The sequence below is a fragment of the Pygocentrus nattereri genome, chromosome 17 (genome assembly GCF_015220715.1).
Source record: "Pygocentrus nattereri isolate fPygNat1 chromosome 17, fPygNat1.pri, whole genome shotgun sequence".
Taxonomy (NCBI): domain Eukaryota; kingdom Metazoa; phylum Chordata; class Actinopteri; order Characiformes; family Serrasalmidae; genus Pygocentrus; species Pygocentrus nattereri.
The window spans coordinates 11,054,368-11,079,475 of record NC_051227.1 but is presented as its reverse complement, the minus strand read 5'-3'; the positions used below and the strand labels follow the sequence as shown (position 1 = coordinate 11,079,475).

At 43.1% G+C, this 25,108-nt stretch overlaps 1 protein-coding gene across 1 annotated transcript in view; it reads right to left on the bottom strand.

Moving 5' to 3' along the window:
- Window positions 1-25,108, bottom strand: part of clpb (caseinolytic mitochondrial matrix peptidase chaperone subunit B) — an 83,101-nt gene that overhangs the window by 27,268 nt on the left and 30,725 nt on the right. Inside the window, exons 7-8 of the mRNA XM_037546713.1 lie at window positions 15,335-15,432; window positions 11,270-11,384 (exon numbers count right to left, since the gene is read on the bottom strand). Coding sequence (XP_037402610.1) covers window positions 11,270-11,384; window positions 15,335-15,432 — 213 coding nt within the window. The remainder of the gene's footprint in view (window positions 1-11,269; window positions 11,385-15,334; window positions 15,433-25,108) is intronic.

The window sequence follows — 25,108 nt, the reverse complement described above, 5'->3', positions numbered from 1 at the left end:
TCACGTGAGGTCCAGTCAGAGTGAGATGAGCAGCAGTGTGCAGTGCTTGTGTTTTTAACTGCTTTAAAATGACGTCAGACTCAGGAAAACATCCTTCACATATCCTTATTAAAGAAGGCTGAGAGGAAGACGTCGTGTTCTGAGACACATAAAGTGGACGTCCGTCCCACCGCCGTCTTTTAAAGATCAGAGCATGAACTTCATCTCCTCTGCAGACCAGTTTCTGCTCCGCCGTGTTGAACAGTATAAACTCTCACTATGACGCGACGCGCATGCAGAACGGACTTAAACTTTCCGATAGGGAATGTAATCGGATACAGGTGTTTACATGGTTATTATTCTTCTAATTAATAGATTATTTACAGGATTACCCAGCTCATTCAATCAGATAGAAACTGTTCTATTCTATTCTGATTGAGCTATTAGTCGCATTATTAATAGATTATTAGGCTGCGTTTATTATTAAACGTGGCTAATGTCTCGGGCAACAGGCAGCAAAGTCATAACCATGTCATGAGGCGTTAAACTCTTCAGACATCTGGTTCCCATCAAGACCACTTAACAATTCTTGGTAATTTTCTCTAGAAGAGAGTATTTCACATCATACTACTAGTATGGCCTTTTTAAAACATTAAACATTTACTTATACAGAAACTGTGAAAAATCATTTAAACTCCCCTTTAATTGAGTTACCATGGTAACATCCCCCACTGACTGAACAAACTCATTTACTACCGGTTTAAAAGAACACTCTAGATCTATGCGGCTCCTCAGAATGTATATTAAAGCAATAAGCCAAGAGAGGCTTTGCACATACAAACCGTTCATGAGTTTACCATCAATATTTTCAACAGAATTAAACTAATTTATTTGAAGACAAGCGTACACACTAATTCTAATTTGTTAGTCTTGTACAGCATCACAGGTTTCAAATAAGCAGTAGGATGAAGATGCACTCGCTGACTATGAAGCTGTTCTAACGTGCAGACCATGGCTTTGCATGTTGTGCTATGTTGCTCTAAAACGTGTATATACTCCTCAGCATTACTGGTGCCTCCACAGATGGGCAATTTACCCACCCAATTGGCACAGAACTCGTCAGACCACAACACACGTTTCCGCTTTTCGGTCCGTCTCAGATGAGCTTCAGCCCAGAGAAGTCGGCGGTGTGTCTGGACGCTGTTGATATTTTAAGACCTACATGCTGCACTTTGTAGGGAGAAGGGAGCCTCTCCCTCTAAAACTGTTTCCGGCAGTGTCGAGTCACCTGACCTGCTGATTCACTGAATGGATTTGAGTTCTGCTGGAGAACATCGCTGGTGTTTGACTGTTTCTGCTGTAAAACGTGAACGTGCAATGCCTTCACAATGGACAGTAACAGCTCGTGTGAATGTATGAATAAGTCACCACAGGCAGCTCGTTTTTAAAGCATGGTGTTTACCATCTTTTGTAAATGAACACTTCAAGTATCAGATGAGAATTGGTGTCGACTGATACTCGTGGTTTCAATATCACTACTGGAAAAGAGAAAGAGGTACCGTGCCATCTGTAACTCTAATGTAAGGTCATGCGTAGTGCATCCACTCAGAAAGCCAATTACAGTTCAGCATCTCAGCATCGAACCCATTATAACTGACAAAGAGCAGAGACGGAGAGAGAGAGAGGGAGGGAGAGAGAGAGAGATATGCTGATATCACGTTACAGAAACCTGTATGTGTTCTGTGGAAGCAGCACAGGAAATGAGAGGAGTTTACTGTATGAGTTTACGAGAGAGTCGACAGTCTGCAGTCTGCAGTGTGTGTGTGTGTGTGTGTGTGTGTGTGTGTGTGTGTGTTTAGTGCTCTGTCATTCGTCATAAAGATGAATCTTGAATAGCCGACGGCCGTGTCTTCTCTCCTCTCCCCTGATAGCGAGCAGCGGCTGTATTTCTGCGAAGGAGAGCGCAGTGCGTGCGTGAGCGTCTCCCTCGGCCCTCCGCGAGAGCCATATTTCAGGAGGGCCGTCTGTGACTGAGCCATTCTCTCTCAACTTTATTACACAGAGTGAGTGTGAGGGACACTCCCCGAGGACCGACCATACGAGCCTGAGAAACACAGCAGACAGAAGTATGGAAGGGTAGAATTTTAGCTCTACGTAACAACGTTAGTATTTCCCAGAAGGATTATTATACAGTATGTACATTAGCAGTTGCTGTGGACTATAGTAGCAGAAAGTTAGTATGGAAGAACGTTACAGTGGAAGCGAGGGAGAACGTTAATATGGAAGTATGTTATTGTGGAAGCATGGGAGAACATCAGTATAGAAGAAAGTTAATATGGAAGCATGGGATATTGTCAAAATGGAAAAATGTCTTGGTAGCATCTGAGAACATTAGTGTAGAAGAGTGTTACTGAAGAATGAATAATGAATAGAACAGATACTTTGTCCACATTTAAACACAATTTTTAAACACAATTTTTTAAATGTTGCAATTACACAAAATGCAAAAACTCAAGAGATGTCGAACTTCATGCAATTATTTACAGAGAGAATGTAAATAATTGCATTAAGCATTGGACATAAAAACAAGAGTGTTCAAAATCCAGATAAAGAAAGTCAAGTAATTCCCATCAAGACAGCATTCTGACAATGACAGACCAGTAATGCCAATCCTAAGAGCATTCAGACCAGTATTTGCCATCTCAAGAATGTTCATCCATCCCAAGACAATTCAGGCCAATAAAGCTGAGTAATGTCCTTCCCAGGAGCAATACAGACAAGAAATCGCATAACTGCGCAGTCTTGAAGTGCCTGGATAAAGAAATTCAGACAAAAAGAAAGCAAGTAAATGTCTCCTTAAACTCCGTCACTCTGCAGGTCTGAGAGTGACACTGTCGCTGTGAGGCCATCACTTATAGAAAGAAGTCATTGGCCTTGAAAGTCCTTTAAATGAAGACAAATGGGCCAAAAGATTAAATGTTAACCAAAATAGCCTAAGCGGTGAGACTTGTGTTTCTTCTTCTATGTCGGATGTGGAAATGAGGTAAAATTTCAGCCAAAAATATGCCCATCTCAAGAGCATTTGGACCAAGAAAGCCTTTCCTGGGACTGTTCAGATCAAGAAAACACCTCCCTAGAGGATATGGGCCAAGAAAGCCCAGTAACGCCCATTCCAATACTGTTCCCATGAAGAAAGCTAAGTAATCCCATTCCAAGAGCATTCTGAACAAGAAAGCCTATTTGTGCCCATCCCAAGATCGCTGGGACCAAAAAATCCCAGCGATGCTCATTCCAAGAACCTTTGGATTACGACAGCTCAGCATTGTCCATCCCAAGAGTACTCAGAAAGCCCAATAATGCCTAGCCAAGAGCATTCAGACCAAGCCTGCAATGCCCTCCTCAAAAGCATTTTCACTAGCCTGGCTCATCCCAAGAGCATTCAGACCATGAGAGTAATGTCCATTCTGAAAGCTTTATGCCAAGAAGGCCCAGTCATTTTTTTAGGGGGCAGTCGTGGGCTGGAGGTTAGGGATCTGGCCCTGTGACCAGAAGGTTGTCGGTTTGATCCCCAGGGCTGACAGTCCATGACTGAGGTGTCCTTGAGTAAGACACCTAACCCCCAACTGCTCCCCGGGCGCCGTGGATAGGGCTGCCCACCGCTCCGGGCAAGTGTGCTCACTGCCCCCTAGTGTGTGTGTTCACTAGTGTGTATGTGGTGTTTCACTTCACGGATGGGTTAAATGCATAGGTGGAATTTCCCCGGTTGTGGGATCAAAACAGTATCACTTACTTACTTTCTTACACTTACTTAATGCCAACTACACAAAGAAAGCACTGTAACATTCATCTACATATTATTTGGCTTCGGAAGGCCAGTTAAAGGAAGACAAACAGACAGAAAGACAAAATGTTAGGTCAAATACGAACTTCTACTGTCCCTTAACTGTCACTGTAATGCTCGTTCACAGAAACTTCAGAGTAAGAAAGTGCAGTGTTGCTTATCAGAGGCTTCAAAATCAGAAGGCCCAGTAGTGCTGGACTAAGAAAGCCCAGTAATGCTGATACCCATAATATTGGCACCAGTAAAAAGCCCAATAATATCCATCCCAAGAACATTCGAAATGAGAAAGCTCATCATGCCCATCTTAAAAGATTCTGGACTAAGAAAGCCAAGTAAGGCCTGTACTCAGAGCTTTTGGACTAAGAAAGCCAAGTAAGGCAGGTACCCAGAACATTTGGACTATGAAATCCAAATAAGGCAGGTACCCAGAACATTTGGACTAAGTAAGCCAAGTAAGGCAGGTACCCAGAGCTTTTGGACTAAAAATATCCAGCAATGCCCATCCCTAGAGGCCCACTGAACTAAGAAAGACCAATAAGGCTCATCACCAGAGCTTCTGGACTAAAAAAGGCCAATAATGCCTGCCCTTTTGTACTAAGAAAGCCTAGTAAGGCCTGTCTTGAGAGTTTTGGACTAAGAAATCTGAGTGAGGCCTGTCCCAAGAGTGTCCTCACCAAGAAATGCCCATTAATGAAAGTCCCAGGGTTAGAAGTGACACTGTCGCCATAAGGCCGGTACCGTCTGGAAGAAGCCATTGGCTTTGAAGGGCCAGGTAAATGAAGACAAATGGTCTGAAAGAGCAAATGTTAGGTCAGCTCCGAACTTCTCCCAGCTCAAACCAAAAACAATGTTTTCAGGGAATAATGCATTACCGCATTAGCTACATACAGCACACCAATCAGGGAAAAATGCCCTTGATGCGCAGTCCATTCTGCCGCACGTCTCCAGCTTTGCGTCTTTGGGAGCAGTGATCCGAGGACGCGAAAGCAATTTAGTATAAGCAGTCATGAAGGGGCGTGCGACAGACTCTGACTCTTACACTCTGTTTTTCTTCCATCCTTCCGTCCTTCAACAGGACAATGTGCCAGAAGGAGACGCAGTGGCTCAGGGACAACTGTATGTCCGAATGAACACAGGACACTCTTAAACGCTTGACAAGGTTAACACAGACAATCCTGCTTTGATATTTAAAAAAGCTCTAAATAGCCAATCAGGTGCACAGAAAAGTTTAAGAGCAATCAAATTACTGAAGGCTACAATCAGATATTCCACAAACATACAACAGATGTAGTGACACCAAGTGTTCAACACAGTAACCCACTAAAAAAAGACATTAATTATATGTTCAACAGCCCTTATTAGTTCTTGCGACCTGTTCAACAAAGAAATGCACACATGCAGGCATACAATGCAACACGCACGCAGTGTAATGTGGTACTGAGTGTGTGTGTGTGTGTGTGCGCGTGTGTGTCTGTGTGTGTGTGTGTGCGCGTTTGTGCGTGTGTGTCTGTGTGTGGGTGAGTGTGTGTAGGCTCTCTTTGTCTGGAAGGGCAAAGGGCTGGTAATGACATTAAGGAGGATAATCGCCTTCAATAACTTTTAGCCCCTGAGAGCTAAACCAAGATCAATGTACAGCTTCCTGTGCGCCTGTGTGTGCAGATGGGTTTATGTGTGCGATATAAACATCGTTTGTGAATCTAAATTACATTTAACATGCAGCAAGGCCCATAAGTATTTGGACAGTGACACAATTTTTGTAATTTTGCCTCTGTACACCACCACCACAGTGGATTTGAAATGAAGCATGAAATGCCGACTTTCAGCTTCAAGCAGTTTAACAAAAATATTGCACTAGGAATTATAGCCTTTAGCTTCACAGGCTCAAAAGTAATAGGACAAACTAATATAATTTAAAAAACCAGGATTGTTTTTAATACTTGCATGCAAACCCTTTGCAATCAATGACTGCCTGAAGCCTGGAAACCATGGACATTACCAAATGCTGAGGTTCCTCCCTTGAAATGCTTTGCCAGGCCTTCACCGCAGTCCCTTCAGTTGCTGTCTGTGGGTCTTTCTGCCTTCAGTTTTGTTATCAGAATGGAGTGAGGTCAGGTGACTGATGCAGCCACTTAAGAACATTCAAATTCTTTGCCTTAAGAAGCCCTTGGCTTGCTTTTGTGTTATGTTTTGGGTCATTATCCACCTATACCGTGAAGAACTGTCCTATCGGGTTTTGCAGCATTTGACTGAATCTGAGCAGCAAGTGTAGCTATACACACCTCAGAATTCATCCTGCTACTTCCATCAGCAGTCACATCATCGACAAACACCAGTGGCCCAGTTCCATTGGCAGCTATACATGCCCATACCATAAAACTACCTCCACCATGTTTCATAGATGAGCCCTCCTTTTCCTTCTTCATACTCTTGGTTTCATCTGTCCAAAGAATCTTGTTCAAGAACTGGGCAGGTTTTTTTTAGATGTTTTCTAGCAAAGACAGAATGGTCAGAAATGGTCAGATGAGTCACCTTTTACCACGTTCTCTACAAGTGGGAGATTTCGTGTGTGGTGTACACCATGAGAAGGCTTGACCTCTACATTGAGGTGACCGTGTTTTGCTAGTGTGGGGCATTTTGCTGGCATGGTTTGTCCTCTTAGATGAAAGGGTCACTGCAAATCAATACAAAGTTATTCTGACTGCTCGCCTTTATCCTACGATGAAACATTTCTATCCTGATGGGAGTGCTGTCTTCCAGGCCTCCATCCACAAGGCATGAGGGGTCACTAAATGGTTTGATCAGAATAAAAACGATGCAAGTCACGTTCTTTGGCCTTCACGGCCACCAGATCTCAACTTTGTGAATATTTTGGACGGACGTGTGAGACGGCACAACTCAACTGATGGAAGACTGGCGCTCCAACCTACGCCAATGTCCGTGGGCTCGTGGTGACCCAACAGCTTACTGACATTTTCCATTGATTTTAATTTTAAAACCAGAAAAGAACAAAACAGTAACTGCAGGGCAGTGCAAAAGTTTAGACATCCTACTAAGTCAGTACTTAAACGGTGTCTGTAGACAGCAAGAATTCTTTCTATTCCTGTTTTAGGAATTTTTAACCATTATTTCTTGCAAAGTTTGTCTAGACATCCCATCAATAAACACCAATAACATTGCTTTTAGATGTATTTAAGCATATATGAGAGAATCTAACACTGTAGTTTAATGCTATTCACCTGTTATGAGGTTATAAGTTCATAAGGTTATGACGTTGTTTAGAACCTTAAGAAGTTTATGACAATAGTCAGTCAGTAAAGCTCCATTTACCTAAAAGTTCTGGAAAAGGGGACTTTTTTGAACACTATTATCTGTCACTTATTTTTTTACTCCATAAAATTGGTATCGGTGACAAACTTTTCATACTGGCCAAGATCTAACATTCAAACCTGCCTTACATTTCACTTATTTAGTCTTAAACCTCATTTTAATTCCATTTTTAATTCATTTAACTCTCAAACACACGTTCACAACAATCTTTTCTCTTACTTTCTCACGGTGTCTCTCTACCCCCCTCTCTCTCTTCTTCAATAACAGTATAGAGTGTTGTGTTTTGTGTGTGTGTGTGTTGTCTGCAGTTGAAGCTGTAGGTCCAGCCTGATATATTCACTATATTAGTTCTAAAAGATCAATATTCTGCTGCTTTAACGGTCACTGTGCTGGGCCTCAAATTGCTTTCAGGACAATTTGCCACCGCAATAACTGCCCATTTATCAAATCACTTTTAGAGAGGCTGCAAGCTTCCACCACTCTCTCTCTCTGCCCCTCTGCCCCCCCCCCCCCCCCCCCTCTCTCAGGCACTCTCTCAGGCACTCTCTCTCTTTCACTCACTCTTTCCCTCCACCTCTTCACTACTCATTCTCCCAACTCTACAACTCTTTCTTTGTTGCCTAGCTCTCTCATATCTTTCCCTCTACTGTCCATCTGTCTCTCTGTCCTGTATCTCTCTCTACTCTATATCTAACTCTGACTCTCTCTAATCTATATCCAGTTCCATCTCTTCTCTATATCTCTCTTTTTACTCTATATCTGTCTCACTCTCTCTCTACTATATCTCTCTCTCTCTATTCTATTCTCTACTAGCTCTCTCTCTACTATACATCTACAATATCTTCACAATTCCAAAAAAGCTGGAATGCTGTGTGAAATGTAAATAAATGTGAATATAAACAGAATGCAATGATTTGCAAATCTCAGACCCATATTTTATTCACAATAGAACACATATCAGATGTTGAAAGTGAGACATTCTACCACTTCATGAAAAACACTAACTCACTGAGAGCTTGACGGCAACAACATGTCTCAAAAAAGTTGGGGTGGGGCAACAAAAGGCTGGAAAAGTAAGTGGTACTAATGAAAAAGAGCTCACTCAGGCAGGAACGGGCAGAGGTTCACCAATCTGAGAAAAACTGTCTAAAAACTGTGGAACAATTTCAGAAAAATATTAAACGTAAAATTGTGAAGACTTTGGACATTCCACCATGTACAGTACATAATATCATCAAAAGATTCAGATAATCTGGAGAAATTCCTGTACATGGGACATGGCCAACGGTCAACACTGGATGCTGGTGCTCTTTAGGCCCTCAGGTGGCACTGCATTGAAAACAGGCCTGATTCTGTATTGGAAATCACTGCATGGGCTCAGGAAAACGTCAAGGAATCACTGTCTGTGACAATGACAACATTCCTCTCCCAAAACTCACTTCCCAGATGTTTACAGGCTGTTGTTAAAGAAGAGGGGATGCTACATGATGGTAGACACGGCCCTGTCCCGACTTTTCTGAGATGCATTTCTGTCATCAAGTTCTAAATGAGTTAATGTTTCTCATGAAATGGTAAAATGTCTCACTTTCATCATCTGTGCTCTGTCAACACGTTCTAAGTTCTATATTGAATAAAATATGAGATTTGCAAATCATTGCATTCTGTTCATATTTACATCTATTTACATTTAACACAACTCTCCCCCTCTCCGCCTCTTTCCCTCTCTACGCACACACACATATACATACACAGCGTGTGTCTCATTTGGTGATGAAAGGACCAAAAGAGTAAAAAAATCAGAATCACTCAGAATACTCACACACACTCACTAACACACACGCAAACACACATACACTCACTAACACTCTCACACACACAAACACACATACACACTCACACTCACTTGTTGAGTCCAATCGATCGATAAACACAGTAATATAGTGTATTTATTGGGCGTGCGTTATTGTGCTCTAACTCATCTTTCTGCTCTGTCCTGGGAGCCGTACACACACACTGTCACACACACACAGTCACACACACACAGTCACACACATACACGTTACGGAAAAATCAAAGAAAATAAATAAATGATAAGGAAATAAAAATGAAACATACAGCACAGATGATCAGAAAACAGAACATATGTCATCTGAACATGTGAGAGAGCGAGAGAGAGACAGAGAGAGAGAGATAGAGAGAGACAGAGAGAGAGCCAGAGAGAGACAGAGAGAGAGACAGAGACAGAGAGAGAGACAGAAAGAGAGAGAGAGGAGAGAGAGGGAAGAGAGAGAGAGAAGACAGAGAGAGAGAGAGAGAAGACAGAGAAGAGAGAGAGAAGACAGAGAAGAGAGAGAGAGAGGGAGGAGAGAGAGAGAGAGAGAGAGAGAGAGAGAGAGAGAGAGAGAGGGAGGAGAGAGAGAGAAGACAGAGAAGAGAGAGAGAGAGGGAGGAGAGAGAGAGAGAGAGAGAAGACAGAGAAGAGAGAGAGAGAGGGAGGAGAGAGGGAGAGAGAGGGAGAAAGAGAGAGAGAGGGAGGAGAGAGGGAGAGAGAGGGAGAAAGAGAGAGAGAGGGAGGAGAGAGAAGAGAGAAACAGATGAGAGGGCAAAAGGGAGAGAGAGAGAGGGAGGAGAGAGAGAGAAGACAGAGAAGAGAGAGAGAGAGAGGGAGGAGAGAGGGAGAAAGAGAGAGAAGAGAGAAACAGATGAGAGGGCAAGAGGGAGAGAGACAGAGAGATATAGAGATGAGAAAACAGGAAATTGACAGGAGTGAGAGAATAAAAAGAGAGGAAAGACGGTAAGAGGGTGAGAGGGGGAAGGAAGATAGAGACAGAGGCAGAAAGATAAAGGAGAGGGTTGAAAAATAAAGGGCAAGTGAATGCTGGAAAGGAGAACAGAAGACAGATACAGAGGAGAAAGAGAGAGAGGTGAGGAAGAAAAACAAGAATAGAGAGAGAGAGCACAAGAAAGGGAGGAGAGAGAGCCTGAGAGACAGGCAAAAAGGATCGGCAGAGAGAGGAAAGAGAGAGAAATAAGGGGGAAGGGATGGCTGGAACAGAAGAAAGGAAGAAACGTGATGTCAAGGAGAGATGGAGTGAAGGGGGAGAAGGAGGGAGGGAGGAAGCGGAGGGAGGAGAGGGAGGGAGGGAGGGAGAGAGTTTTGTAATTGAGTTAAGGGGCAGCTCTGGGCTGAAGACCAAGATCAGCAGCAGCTGTGCAGTGAACACAGTCGTCTCCACCTGTGTCCCTCAAACCCCGCCCATTAATCTCAATTAACCAATTACACACCTCCAACTGACCAACCCCCAGACTTAGAGAGAGAAACACACAGAGACAGAGAGAAGGAGAGAGACAGAGAGAGAGATTGAGAGAGAGGGAGAGGGAGACAGAGAGGGAGACAGAGAGAGAGAGAGAGAGGGAGAGAGAGAGGGAGAGAGAGACAGAGACAGAGAGAGAGAGAGAGGGAGACAGAGAGAGACAGAGAGAGAGAGAGAGAGAGACAGAGAGAGAGAGAGAGAGAGACAGAGACAGAGAGAGAGAGAGAGAGAGAGAGAGAGAGAGAGAGAGAGAGAGAGAGAGAGAGAGGGAGAGAGAGGGAGTGAGAGAACAAGCTGGATGTGTGGATTCTGAAGTGTTTCATGAAACTTTTCATGGGGCAGTCGTGGGCTGGAGGTCAGGGAACCAGCCTCATGACTGGAAGGTCGCCGGTTCGATCTCCTCAGCCGACAGCACATGACCGAGGTGTCCTTGAGCAAGACACCTAACCCCCAACTGCTCCCCGGGTGCTGTGGATAGGGCTGCCCACCCCTCCGGGCAAGTGTGCTCACTGCCCGCTAGTGTGTGTGTGCTCACTAGTGTGTATATGGTGTTAATCATGGGTTAAATGCGGAGGTGAAATTTCCCCGTTGTGGGACTAATAAGGGTCTCTTAATCTTAAAACTTTATCACAAAGTTGAGATGCTTGGAACCGTTGCGGCAGAGTCTCAAGTGAGTTGGCGCTTTACACTGTGCACCTCAAGCGCAATACAGTTTCATGAAGGTTGCAAGCAACTAAAGTTGCATGGAAGTTTCATGCAACTCAAACAGCCTTATGGTCCCATGATGGTACACGTTTGCCACCTGTACCTGATGCTACGGTGTTGATGGCCCCCTCCTGGCCGATGATGTGCTCCTTCAGCCGGCGCTCCAGAGGAAACCTCCTCCTCTCCTCCGCCTCCCGCTTCTGCTGCTTCTCCACAAACTGAACACAGACAGAGAGAATATAAAGCTCTACAAAGGAGGTAAATGAACAGTAATAAACCAAAGCCCCTTTCCCAACATATACAACACATGATAAAGTGCAAAAAGAATCTACGTCCGGCCGTCTGGACCGTTTATTTCGTGTTATGTGGCTAAAAAGTGAGTGCTAATCCTGGCAAAAAGATGATTAAGTACAATGTAATGCACATGCATGTATTACATGCTTGTATTTAAACTCTTTATAACGTTTATCACGTTTTATAATAATCCTCTTATTTCATCAGGACCCTGAAATATTCAATGGAAACACAGGAAACCAATGGAAAGAGCAGACAAGCTCTCCCATTGGTTAGGACTTCAGGAGCCGAACTGAAGGCCTGACATGTCAGATTAACCACTAATGGTATTACGATCTGACAGCAGAACCAACCGATCACACTGCGAGTTTCAGTGAGAAATATGGCACTTTAGGCCTTCTGGAAGTTCTAGATACGTCACTGACTGCAAATGTGAACTGACAGCAGCTCCATGTCAAAGCTCTCTACTGGAAGAACCACATACAAAGCAAATATATATGTTCTTTAATGTAACAGGCCTCAAATAAAATGGACAGAAGGTCTTTTATAAACACCCACATTAGCTTACTGCTAAAATCCTATGAGAAATCCAATAGGGCGCTAGTAGTGATCTTCACTGATGGAGTTAAGCTTAAGGACAGAGCTGCTCACACTAATGACAGCAATGGGTCACCTACACTACTGTGAAACATGAGAGACCACTCATTTATCATCCGGTCAAAATGGCGATTACCTGCTAATTATTCATATTTCTGCATTTTTCATTTCTCAGAAAACACAAAGCCTCACTGACTAAACATACACTGTTCTGTATTGTGTCCACTTTTTCTATTAAACAATAAACGTATAAACAATGAAAAACATGCAGCATGAACACAAACCAAATTCACACTTCCTTAGATGTTACACTAACACGCACTTCAGTCTCACACACACACACAAACACACACACACACACAAACACACAGAAACACACACACACACACACACACACACACACACTCTCTTCAGGTCTCAGGCGATGTGGTTCTCATTAAGTGATTAAATGTAATCCATCTCTCTCTCTGTCTCTGTCTGTCTGTGTCTGTCTCTCTGTCTCTCACTCTCTCTCTCTTTCTCTCTGTCTGTCTCTCTCTCTCTCTGTCTGTCTGTCTCTCTCTCTCTCTCTCTCTCTCTCTCTCTCTCTCTCTCTGTCTGTCTATCTCTCATGCTCTCTCTCTCCCTCTCTCCCTCTTTCCCTCTGTATCCAGCTATCCATCCATCCCCACTCCTGCTTCATTTCAGGCAATAAAGAAGCTGCCCCAGAGCACACGGCCGAGTCAGTGGACGTATTAGAGTCCCTCAAACCTGCGCCAGACCACCGCTATCATCTTTCTAACCTGGGCACCCCAAATTTCTCCTTTCTTTCCCTTCTCATTCCTTTCTCCACCTCCTCTTAGCTTTTCCCTTCCTCTTAACAGAGGAATAAATCTCTCACTTCACAAAAGTTCACAGTGATTCAGTTCGCTTTGACTGTGATTCTTTATGAAGCGATTTAATGAGTCATGGAGTCTTAAATTTCACCAAAACTCATTTTGATTCAATTTGACTATGATTCTTTAGAAAAGATCAGATGAATCATGACATCTCAGATATCACCATCATTTTATTTCATTCAATTTGATTACGTTTAGGAAATGACTCAATGAATCATGGAGTCGCAAATTATACCAACATTTGTATTAATTCAATTCAAATCAACTCAACTCAACTCAATTCAGTGATGATTCTTTAAGGAACGATTCGAGATATCATGGAATGTTAATTTTGCCCAGATTGATCTTGATTTGACTCAATTCAATTCAGTTTTGATTAGAATCTTGGAATCTCAATTTTCACCACAATTCGGTTAATTTGATTATATTCTTTAGGAAAGGAAACAGTGAATCGTGGAGGCTCAAAACATAACCATAATTTCAGTTTTGATTTTTTTTAGGAAATGATTCAATGAATCAAGGAGTCTCCAATTTCACCAAAATTGGATTTGGTTCAATTCAATTATGTTTCTTTAGGAAAAGATTTGATGAATCTCTATTTTCATCATGATCTGATTGGATTGGATTCAATTTAATTCATTTATAATGTTTGTGGTAAGGAAATAATGAATCCCGGAGTCTCAAAAATCACCACTATTTGATTTGAGTCTCAAATGTCACTATAATTCCATTTGATTCAATGCCATAGCAATTATTTAGGACACACAGACACATTATAAAATGATAAAATTCACCACATTTCCATTAAATTAAGATTAAAATCAGAAGATTAAATTTTTAAGAAGTGATTCAAGGCATCATGAAATCTCAGTTACTGCTGCACCATTTAAGATGAAATGAGACACTTTGAACAAGAAGCAGGCAAAAAAGAAGCTGACTGAGCCTCACTAAACTGTCTTTTTACATTACCTAAAGCCAAGGCTGACAGCTAACAGCACTCAGACAGACAGAATGGGCGGTTAGTGTCCTCCTCCAAGCGCGCCGAGCTGTCCAGTGATGAGCTCAACAAGATACAGGGGCTCTTTGAGTCACTTGGAGGTCATGCCAGCCTCACCCTCTCAGCTCGAGGGCAAAAATGACCATTAATAAAGTATGATGGCGTGTCTTCGCTACTAAACTGTAAGGCTTTCACCTCAAACAAACCCACCGGCTCCTCTGGCCTTCACTAGCAATCAAATGTAACAGACACAGTGAGTGGACGCGCCTCAGGCCAGTGAAAGTGATACAGGGTCATCAGGTAGTCCCCTGCTGCTCCTGCAGCTAACAGGATTACCACGCATTAGAGCTTTAATCCAGGCTAATCTGGATTAAGATATTTAGGCCTATGCTTTACGCCCACACAGGTAAAGACACTGTTAACCCTTCAAAAGCTCTTCTCTAGTGTATTTAAGGTAGCAAAAGACATAATTGGTGATAAGTCAAGAGATCTCACTCGCTCTAATGAAGTGCACTAAAGGAGGGCTCATTTTAATCAAACTAAACCTGCCAAGTCTGAACGACTTCAACAAAAACGTCCGAACCTTCTCATATGACCGGAAATATCTGGGTGGATTTCAACTTCACAGAATTTGGTCACTTTAAAACCAATTTAATATCAATTAAATCATGAAGGGCATTGTTTGTTTCCAAACGAACAAAATAAAAACTCAAGTTGGGTTCCAGGAAAACCCAGTCGTGGGCTGGAGGTCAGGGAGCCAGCCCTGTGAACAGAAGGTCGCCGGTTTGATCCCCTTGGCTGACAGTCCATGACTGAGGTGTGCTTGAGCAAGACACCTAACCCCCCAACTGCTCCCCGGGTGCCGTGGATAGGGCTGCCCACCACTCCAGGCAAGTGTGCTCACTGCCTCCTAGTGTGTGTGTTCACTAGTGTGTATGTGGTGTTTCACTGCACAGACGGGTTAAATGCGGAGGTGAAATTTCCCTGTTTGTGGGACTAATAAGGGTCACTTAACCTACATGGGGCAAAATACGTTATGCTGAATTCCACATTAGTATTTTTGATGTTTGCACTGCAAGTTGGTGAATGCAGGTGTGACATCACCAGTGACGTACCGCCTTCTTGCATATCGCTGCTGTTGGAATAAAACCTCATGTCACACGTTTTCCTGTTTTCGACATATTTTGAAAATGCATGCTGTGCTTTACGTTCTATGTAAATTTCATAACAAATGGACCAACAGAAATGCCCCAAAATGACCTGTGGAAACATCTGGATCCACTGACGCAGTAAAAGTTGAATGTTTTTCCTTCTGCTGTAAAGTCGACGTTCCCGGGAGATAAAAGCTTTCGTTCCAACATCCACGTTTTACACAAACACACAACCAACATCCACACCGTACCTCGCCCTCCCACTCCTTCAGCACTGTGTGCATCTCCCCTTCTTTGGCGTAGGCCAGCGGAGTGTGTCCCAGCTCGTTCGTCTGCAAGGGGTTGGCACCTGCACACAGCGAGAAAGCAGAGGTCAGGGGTTAACATCGAGGTTGTGGGTCAAGCTGTTGGTCCAGTTAGGGGGTCACTTTGTTAAGAAAACCAGTAAAAGAGTGCTGAGGAAAAGTATGGATCCTACATGCAGGGGGGCTTTAGGACAATGAGTTCAGGCCAAGAGACATCCGGATATCTATCTGCATACAAGTGTGGCTGACCACGTATGTGCACTGCCTCATTCAGCACCATTAAACTGCTCACTGTAGAGAAACAGAACTGTTCACAGTGGTGCTGATAGGAACCAGACGTCTGAAGAGGCGAACACCTCTAAAAGCTCCTCACAGGAGGTCACTACATGGAACAGTTATGAATACTCAGCCTGAGACATTGTTACACGACAGTTGTAAAAATCTGTCCATGGTGGAGTGGTACACACAGGGTGATACGAGGCAAAATAGTCCACAAAGGACTTTTTTTTTTTTTTTTTTTTTTAAGATTTATGACTATTTTACCATCATCAACATCACATATAAACTCAGAAGACTCATGCAGGTTCACTGGAGGTTTTGTATAGTAAATAAACCGGCTATATGTGTTGTGACACCTGGTTCCCATCACCACCACGGTACAAGTTCATCTATAATGAACCATTTCACCACTCTGAGTAGCCTTGTTTACACCTCAACGACTGAATTATACAGGAATAAATTGGTGCATGTTATTTTATTGCATGCAGCAGTATATCATTTATGATATTTACCATTATATAATTATTTCATTTCATGTGCCAGTGATCAAATGGCAGCGATCGTGGTTTTCTAGCAGTATCACTGGCAACATTAGGTTGTATTCGGCACTTTGAGTGGTCAAGGGGGTTCGGGTCAGTTCCAGACAGAATTATACTGTAGGTAAGGTCAGTTTTGGTTCGAAAGCTTGGTGACATGGTTTAGGCCGGGATCGGACTGAAAATGTAATGCCATGCGAGTTGCATATAGACTGTTGTCCTGCTGTAATGTCAGACCAGGTTAAAGGAGAAGTTTTCCCAAACCTTCCATATAATCTAACGACTGAGATGTAAACGGTCATTCGGATTGGTTTGATGTGAAATGGTTCATTGTAGAGAAACGTACTGAATCAGATTTCTTCACAGTGGCGGTGATGGGAACCAGGGATCGCATACTTCCCAAATCCACCAGTGACCCTACATGTGTTTACGCTAAAATAACTTTTTTACTTCACAATGTCCGGCATGAACCCTCCACCATGGATGGATTTTAAAAAATGGGCCAAAACCTTTTCAAAACTGTAGTGACATATTAGTGACATTGAGCAGTGGATTCATAACCATTTTATGCAATAACTTTCAGGGAGGGAGCTTTCAGAGGCATTGAGCGCTGTAGACGTCAAAGGCACTCAGCCGAAGACTCGTGTGGGTTCACTGGTGGTTTTGGACAGTGAATAAAATGGCTATATCTGTGTTGTAGCTATGGGGACCCCTGGTTCCATTCACCACCATTATAAAGAAATCAGAGCTGCTAAGTTTCTCTGCAGTGAACCTTTTCCACATCAAACCACCCTGAATGACTGTGTTTCCATCTCAACCACTGAATTATACATAAACGTGAGATTCACCTCTACATCTAATGCATTAGTGAGGCAGCACTGTGTGCGTTTATCATGCAGATGTCCTTCATTAGGAAATGCTTTTGGTGCCTGTATGTGTTTGTATGTGTCTGTCAGAAGGAACAGCCCGGGTCCCCCGCTGCGAGCCCCCCCGCTGCTCGACTGCTTATTCAGTTAAAACAGGCTGACAGCCCTGCCGGCACGGCTATTGTTCTGCTATTACAGCAAGCTGGCTCATTGTGTGTGAGGTAGCGGGTGGCCAGTAAAGACACGGTGGCTAGAGCGATGGTTACCGTGGTGTCAAGGGGCATTTCGACTCTTCCACCCTGACCTGCCCTGCCTGACACCAACACACGTGTTGATACAGCAAAAAAGATAAAGCCTACAAACGCAAATTAACTGAGCTTGGACCCAGTGTCAGAGAAGGAGAGGGGAACCCTCAGGGACTTCTAGACCTCAAGAGAAGGCCTAATGATTTGTGGGAGGTTAAAATGCATGTCTGTAATTGTTTTTCAATAGAGTCGATTTTACAGCACTACTCTAGTTCCACCGTTAAGCTTTGGATAGGAACAAAAGAGGGTTAAATTCTTGAGGCGTAAAACAGAAAATTGGCTAATCAGAAATTGTTTTTCTCTGTGGTATTTAAGCAGATACAGCTGAGTGAGCTCTTTTACTGGTTAGGACTTCAGGAGCTGAGGAGAAGTCCTAACACGTTAGACCAACTATCAGCACAATCACAAAGCAATCACGCTTTGATTTCTAGTGGGTGGGACAAATTTTGCGAAGAAACATCTTTCTCAGCTTTCTGGACGTTCTAGATACGTCACTGACTTAATATGAGCAGCAGTTTAATCAAAGCATTGCTAGAAATGGAAACCTGCGGCGGCAGCTCTATACCAGCCTACTGAGTCATCACCAAACGTATCTGATATAAACTTCACGTAAAACCTGTACAGATGTACAGGGCGAGTCAAAAGTCAGAGGACATTTTATTTTATATGCTGTCACAAGCCTCCATGGCGCGGTGTTGAAGGTGGCGTTTGTTGAAGATTTTCTCAGCATACACAATTTCTTGTGTAAAAAAAAATAAAATAACATAAAACCTGTCCTGTGACTTTTGACTCACCCTGTATTTTAGAGACTTTAAGTGTCTGTTTTATCTGAAGCTGCCTTTTTCCAATTTTCCGTAGCACCTCAAATGTAAAATGTAACCAAAATGTAACTACTGCACCATTTAAGGTGGAATGGAAAGATTAAAAACAGAAGCTAACTTCTGCCTCTTCAGAAAGTGCTCATGTAAATCGCCATTAGCCTAAACTACTGTGGAGGGTTTGACATGTACTGCTCATAAACGTCATGGTTTGCCACTGGAGATGTGAGACATCAGCAGGGTTTACATTCAAACTAGGGATGCGCCAAAATTTCAGCCACTGAAACAAAAAAAAAATGCCACTTTTAACTACTAAAATTTTTAATCGGCTGAAATTTCCATGCATCCCAACAAAAAGGCCAAAAATGTTAGATGAAGACACCAGATTAAATAATATTAAATACGTCTTCAACAAAGTGTTAAAATCTAACACATAAGAAAAAGCTATAAGCCCTAAGAGGCCGCATGACACTGCGATTTTAGCACAGGTGTGTTATTAGGCACGATGAGAAGCCGATAAAATCACTGTAACGCACTGCCTCAAGTGGCTTTTTGATTTTAACAAACCGTGGACAACATAAAATATGATCATCATAAAATATACAATTCTCAATAAATCATTCATTATTCAGAATTACAATAAACAATTCGTCTGCCAAGAAATGTAACTCCTTTAGAGTAAACTATAGGCAACCACGGACTGCTGGAGCACCAAAACGTTCAGTCGTTCATCGCCGTATATTACAAATTCATCTAATTTGTAACTTTTGTTCATATAAACATACACACATTTCATTATGCAGCATTGTTTAATGGGCAACCATCAATGCTCATTTCCATTAGCATCTCTATGCACTTTTCAGTGTTATATTAGCACCAAGCTTATGGTGTTACAGTCCCCTTTTGTAGTTAACATGTAGTTCATTTTCTATCATTTTCAAAAAGTCTTATAACAAAAGCCTGAACACACCGTTTCCATCAGCTTGTTTATTTGTTTGTTTTACTTGTCATAACGAGTTTTAACCTGTGGTCATGATGACGGTCACCGTTTGCAACCCAGGCTCAGAATTCAGCTCTAAAAACATGACATGCAGGTAATAAATCTGTCCACCTCTGGACCGGGAGATCCTGTTCCCTCGTCCACCACATCGGTCAGAGTGTGGAGAGGCTCCTTGCGTTCGCTGGCCTGGCTAAAGAGGGCTGTTAGCTGTTAGCGCTAGCGTGCAGGCCCCGCTCTCCGCCTAATCGCTGGCATTATTGATAAAACTCTAAACGCGTCTGAGCGAAACATCCCGATCGATACGGAGCGGACATAAAAAAGGGAAAGTAATAAAGAAACGACGGCGCCCTGTCCTCCCTTTACACCCTCCCTCGTTCCTCCCGCGCTCGCTCTCCCTCACAGATAATAAATAGCATCATTTAGAGCTCTAATATCACACACAGCACCCTCTGGGCACCGAGCGTTAAAGAGAGGCAATACTAATGATTAGCCAACCGTTGGAGAGACATGCGCACACAGGCACATTTAGGGCCAGCGCTTTATTGAGAGGATGAGAGGTGATCGGTGAAATAATTAGCGGTATTTACTGATCGCTAAACGCCGTGTGCGCAATGTGGCCTCTATCTGTCTCTTTCTTTCTGTATCTCTCCATCTCTCTCCAGCTGGCAGGATGTGCTGTAGACTAGTGTTGGGGAGCTGACCCTCAAGGGGCAGGGGTCAGGAGTCGTGGCTCAGATGATTAGTCACCTCCTATGGCCTGGAGCCTGGAGCCTGGAGCCTGGAGCCTCTTGCCCAGCCAAGCAATGGCTAATACAGGGTGGTACGTTGGGGTGGGGGGTGGACTTACCAACAAGAAGCAGAAACCAAGAACATCAAGATTTATATGATGCTGATTATAATGCCACCAAAGTTCGTGCATAATTAAATGATTAAAGCTACTCAAAGGGGTTTGATGTGAAATCCTCTGTTCTGTAGAACTGTTCACAGTGGTAGTGATAGGAACCAGACGTCTGAAGGGTTTAACACCTGTAAAAGGTCCCACACAGGCAGTTATTACATGAAATGTTTATGAAATCCCTGCCTGATGCCTGAGACACTGATTTTTTCACGCGAAAAGATTTTGGACTAAATCCATTCACAGCGGAGGGATACACTGTAAGGAAAATAGTCCCAAGCTTATTTTTCAGTATTTTGCCATTACCAACACTACATTTAAGCAATCAGAAGACTCGTGTAGGTTCACTGGTCATTTGGATACTAAACAAAATGGTCATATTTGTGTTGTAGACGTGGTGAGCCCTTTAAAGACAAATTTTACCATTTCATCTCAAAACGTTACTACTAGGAAGCTAAATATCGGTGCTTATCCAAAAAAATAACTATTGCAATTTTGGCGATCTTTAGTGTTCTGCATGCATTGTGTGAATATTTCATGATGACTGGACCAACAGAAACACTCCAAAATCGCTTTGGATGAAATCTTTTCACATTAACTTACATTGAACGTAAAGGCCGGTTTTGGCCTTCCCTGTAAAGACACCGTTTTGGAGATACTTGGACAGCAACGACACATTACTGCACCAATAAAAGTGCATGAACTGTACGATTATCATTTCAATGGAGAAAATTAATTAGTCAAATGACAGAAATGCCTCATCCAACAAGGAGGACAATACGCTAAAAGCTGTTTAAGCAAAGCAGCTGTCCATCCGGATAATGTATCTCAGTTTGGCTACTTTTCTCTGATTGAACGGGTAAAAACATTGAAGAAAAACAAGAATATTATGTAAAATCCAAACACACAGTCCAAAAGATTAAATACGACAACAACAAAGTGTTAGAATCCAACACACAACAGAAAGCAATAAGCCACAAGAGGCCATATGTTACAGTGATTCAGGCACAGTTAAGGGCCATAAAAGCGTAAAGACTCTACAAACATCACGTCAATGGAGAACAACAATGAAAAATAATGTAAAATTGTGAATTTTGTCAAATCAATGAGGCAGATGGATGCAATACTGCATAAGACACATAATAGCAACTTTTAAACTTACTTCCCAAGAGGTCAGCATTCAGAGTGATGCTACACTGGTAACAATATCCATGCAGTTAGTTACAATAGCCTACTGCACTAAATATGTCTGATTCAAGATTCATAGAGAAATGCAAAACATTTTAAAATGAAACGTCTTACAGATGCGGCCACTGCTACTGTCAAATGGACAAACGGACTAAAGTTTGCTTCTTTACTTTTGCACTGCAGCTACAAGGCTAATGTGAGTAATGCAAGCTTGTAACCCACCGATTAGCAGGTGCCTCAAACAGTGTTAAGTCATCTCAAACAGACCTGCATATGTGGTTTTTACACTGTATAACAAACTGTTGTCTATAAAAGTGCAATCCAAGCTTCGGGACCACTGCTGTGGCTGATTTTAGCAATGTAACGTTTGGACAAACTAACGTTTTAAATATTGGTGGGGACGTGTCTGCCCTGGTCCCAATACCCCAGTGTGCTGGACCTGTGACTGGAAGACCCTCCAGGAGTGCGGTGATAAATGGAGGGCCGAGGCGGACGCTCATGTCCGGTGGCTCATAGGGGAAATAAGGTGCCTGACCAGCCCTGCGGTCAAACCTCTCTGTGTGTGTGTGTGTGTGTGTGTGTGTGTGTGTGTGTGTGCGCGCGCTGTGGAAAGAGAGAGATTGGAGAGTTTGCAGGTATGACAGGAGCCTATTTCTCATGTTTATTAAAGTGGCTCTAAATGACAGCAGAGTGACTTCAAACCAGAAGGAGAAAAAAAAACAAACAAACCTTCCAACTCCAATCAACCCGCAAAGAGCTTAACGCTAAACTGACCAGCTGAAAGGACTGCAAAGCCACAGCAGGACACCAGCGTTCCTACATAATTCACAACTGAGCTTATACAGTGTCTGATGTGACATCCTACATTAACAGCACATTTATTACACCTCGCAGTGATGAGACGGTTCTGAAAACTTGAGTGCTGAGCCGTGAGGAAGAACCAAGACTCAAATGGAGAAACTTCATGATAGCATGAGGAAGAAACGATGAGAAGAACCAAGTTTCTAACAGCATGAGGGAGAATCACTGAGAGGACCAAAGACTAAAATATCATGAAGAAGAACCAGCAAAAGGTACCAAGACTCAAAAGCAAAAGCTCCCTTAGAGCACGAGGAAGAACCACTGAGAGGAACCAAGACTCAAAAGGGGAAAAGCTCCTTAAAAGCATGAGAGAGAACCACTGAGAGGAACCTGGACTCAAACACAAAAGCTCTGAGTACATGAGAGAGAACCACAGAGAGGAACCAAGACTCAAAGTCAAAAGCTCTCTAAGCACAAAGGAGAGAACCACTGAGAAGAACCAAGACTCAAATGCAAAAGCTCTCTAAGCGCATGAGAGAGAACCACTGAGAAGAACCTGGACTCAAACGCAAAAGCTCTCTAAGCGCATGAGAGAGAACCACTGAGAAGAACCTGGACTCAAACGCAAAAGCTCTCTAAGCGCATGAGAGAGAACCACTGAGAAGAACCAGGACTCAAAACGCAAAAGCTCTCTAAGCGCATGAAGGGCACAAACACGCAGAGAACCCAAGACGCTAAAGGGCAAAGTTCCTCAGAGGACCAGGAAGAACCGCCGGTACCGCGACAGTCAAAGTCGTGCAGTAAAGATCACCTCTCCGCTTGACGTTTCCTGACATCTGGCGCTGCTCTGTCTGCCGGGGCGTGGCCACATGCCACACAGGCTTCTGGGTAATGGGATTCTTAAGTAGGTAATGAGATTTTTTTGGTATTAAAGAAACTATTTGTGTTTGCTCGTAAGTTCTCCTGTTCTATCTGAAAATGCATTTGGTGCTTTAGGCCAGTCGTTCCATTTCTAGAGGGGATTTCTAGACAGTGTTGACACTTAAAGTGTGTTTCTAACAGCGCTCCCTTTTCCATTCGTCCTCATTTCCATCCTTTCTCTGTCTCCGGCAGCGCATCTGCATATTTGAATGGAGAGAAGAAACAGTATGAGCCCAGCATCCCGACCACTATATGGAAATGTAATTACATCTGCTTGGACAATATACTGGAGTGCAGTACAGCTTGGACCTTGAGCTGTCCCATATGTACTTGTGATAAATTTATTTAACTCTACCGAGCGTAAACTGATCTGTGATGCAATTGCTTAGTCAAACACAGTCATCACTGAAGGGTCATATTTGTAGAAACTTTACTCACGAAAATAAAAAAACGTAGCATTTCACTCCTGGAGGAGCTCAGAAGTAGTAGAGCCGCTACTCCTCCGCATTGAGAGGAGCCAGAACTCAGGTGGGTCGGGCATCTGATCAGGATGCCCCCAGCCCGGCCTACTGGGATGAGGCTAGATCCTGCTGGAAGGATTATATCTCCACGCTGGCCTGGGAGCGGCTTGGGGTACCATGGAATGAGCTGGAGGAAGTTACGGGGGGACAGAGTTGTCTGGGATTCTCTGCCCTCCAGACTGGTACCATGACCCTATCTGGATCGAACAGGTTAAGATGATGATGATAACATGCTAATGTAACACTTCACTGCAGGGCAGCGGTCATTAGGATACATAGCGCCAACACAAGTCAGGCAAACCTACAGCGCAGGGGTTGCTGAGAGGTGAACGTAACTGCCTATCTTCTCTTGCATCACTCAGTACGCTATTCCAAACTGCCTCTGGAAGCATCATCAGCACAAGAACTGTGTGTCAGGAGCTTCGAGAAATGGGTTTCCATCAGAAAGCAGCTGCACACAAGGCTAAAATCACTACGTGAAACGCCAAGTGTCGACCAGAGTGGTGTACAGAACACTGCCACTGAACTCTGGAGCAGTGGAAACTGGAATCTGGCAGTTTAATGATGAATCTGGGTGTGGTAACAGCCAGGAGAACGCTACCTTCTCGAATGCACAGCACCAACAGGAAAGTTTGGTTGAGGAGGGATAATGGTCTGGGTTTGGGCCAGACCCCAAAACCTCAGCCACTTTTCAAGAGAGGGAAAAAAAACACTATTAACTTTAATGTATGTAATGAGATCTTACACTTCAATACACAAAGTAAAGGTCATAAAGGTACAAAGGACTGTCTCTGGTTAGACTTCAACTAATACTGAAATATCAAATTCAGTACTTTCTCTGTCTCAGACTCATCTCTTCATAACAGAATCTATAAGTTAGCAGTGGGTATCACTTCTCTGATTCTTGGTCTTATTGTGATATAACAGAGACAGTTGGTATTGTGACATTATATGTATTACAATGAAATGAAATAAGGAATGTTGATAAATTAGGCCTGTGTAGTAATTACATAATAAAAACGACCGACTGCCTGCCTGCATATCTGACTTATATATACCCTTTGGGCTCATGTAATACACCAATATATACCCCATTACACTTCCTGACACCCTCTGGCAGCAGGTCAAGCCACCCGCAGTTCATCCACCCCAGAGGTGAAAGGTCAACTTCAGCTTAACTGCTTCGGGCAATCTGGGTCGCTGGTTTACGGCGCTAACTTGTCTGGTGAAGGAGGGCAAGAAAGTGTATGTCTCATATATTTAGATGAGTATACAACAACACAGCACTATGCAAAAATCAGAGACCACCCCAGTTTGAGGAGATTAAATCCAAGGTGACCCACTTGCATAAGCAAGAGGGAAATCAAAGAAAATAAGAGGCTTCAAAAGTTTCCAAAAATGGATTAAAAGTTATAGAGATAACAAGATTCCTAACAACCACCTGGAAGTCATGCTAGACCACCAGAACGGCCCCCATCAGACAAACAGTGTCTTTGAGAGAGGAGAAAATCAAGTTTGTCAAGAAGCCTTCAATGAAAAAAAGAAAAGAAAAAAAAAACAACAACATTTGCTGCTGCTGTTCTCAGAATA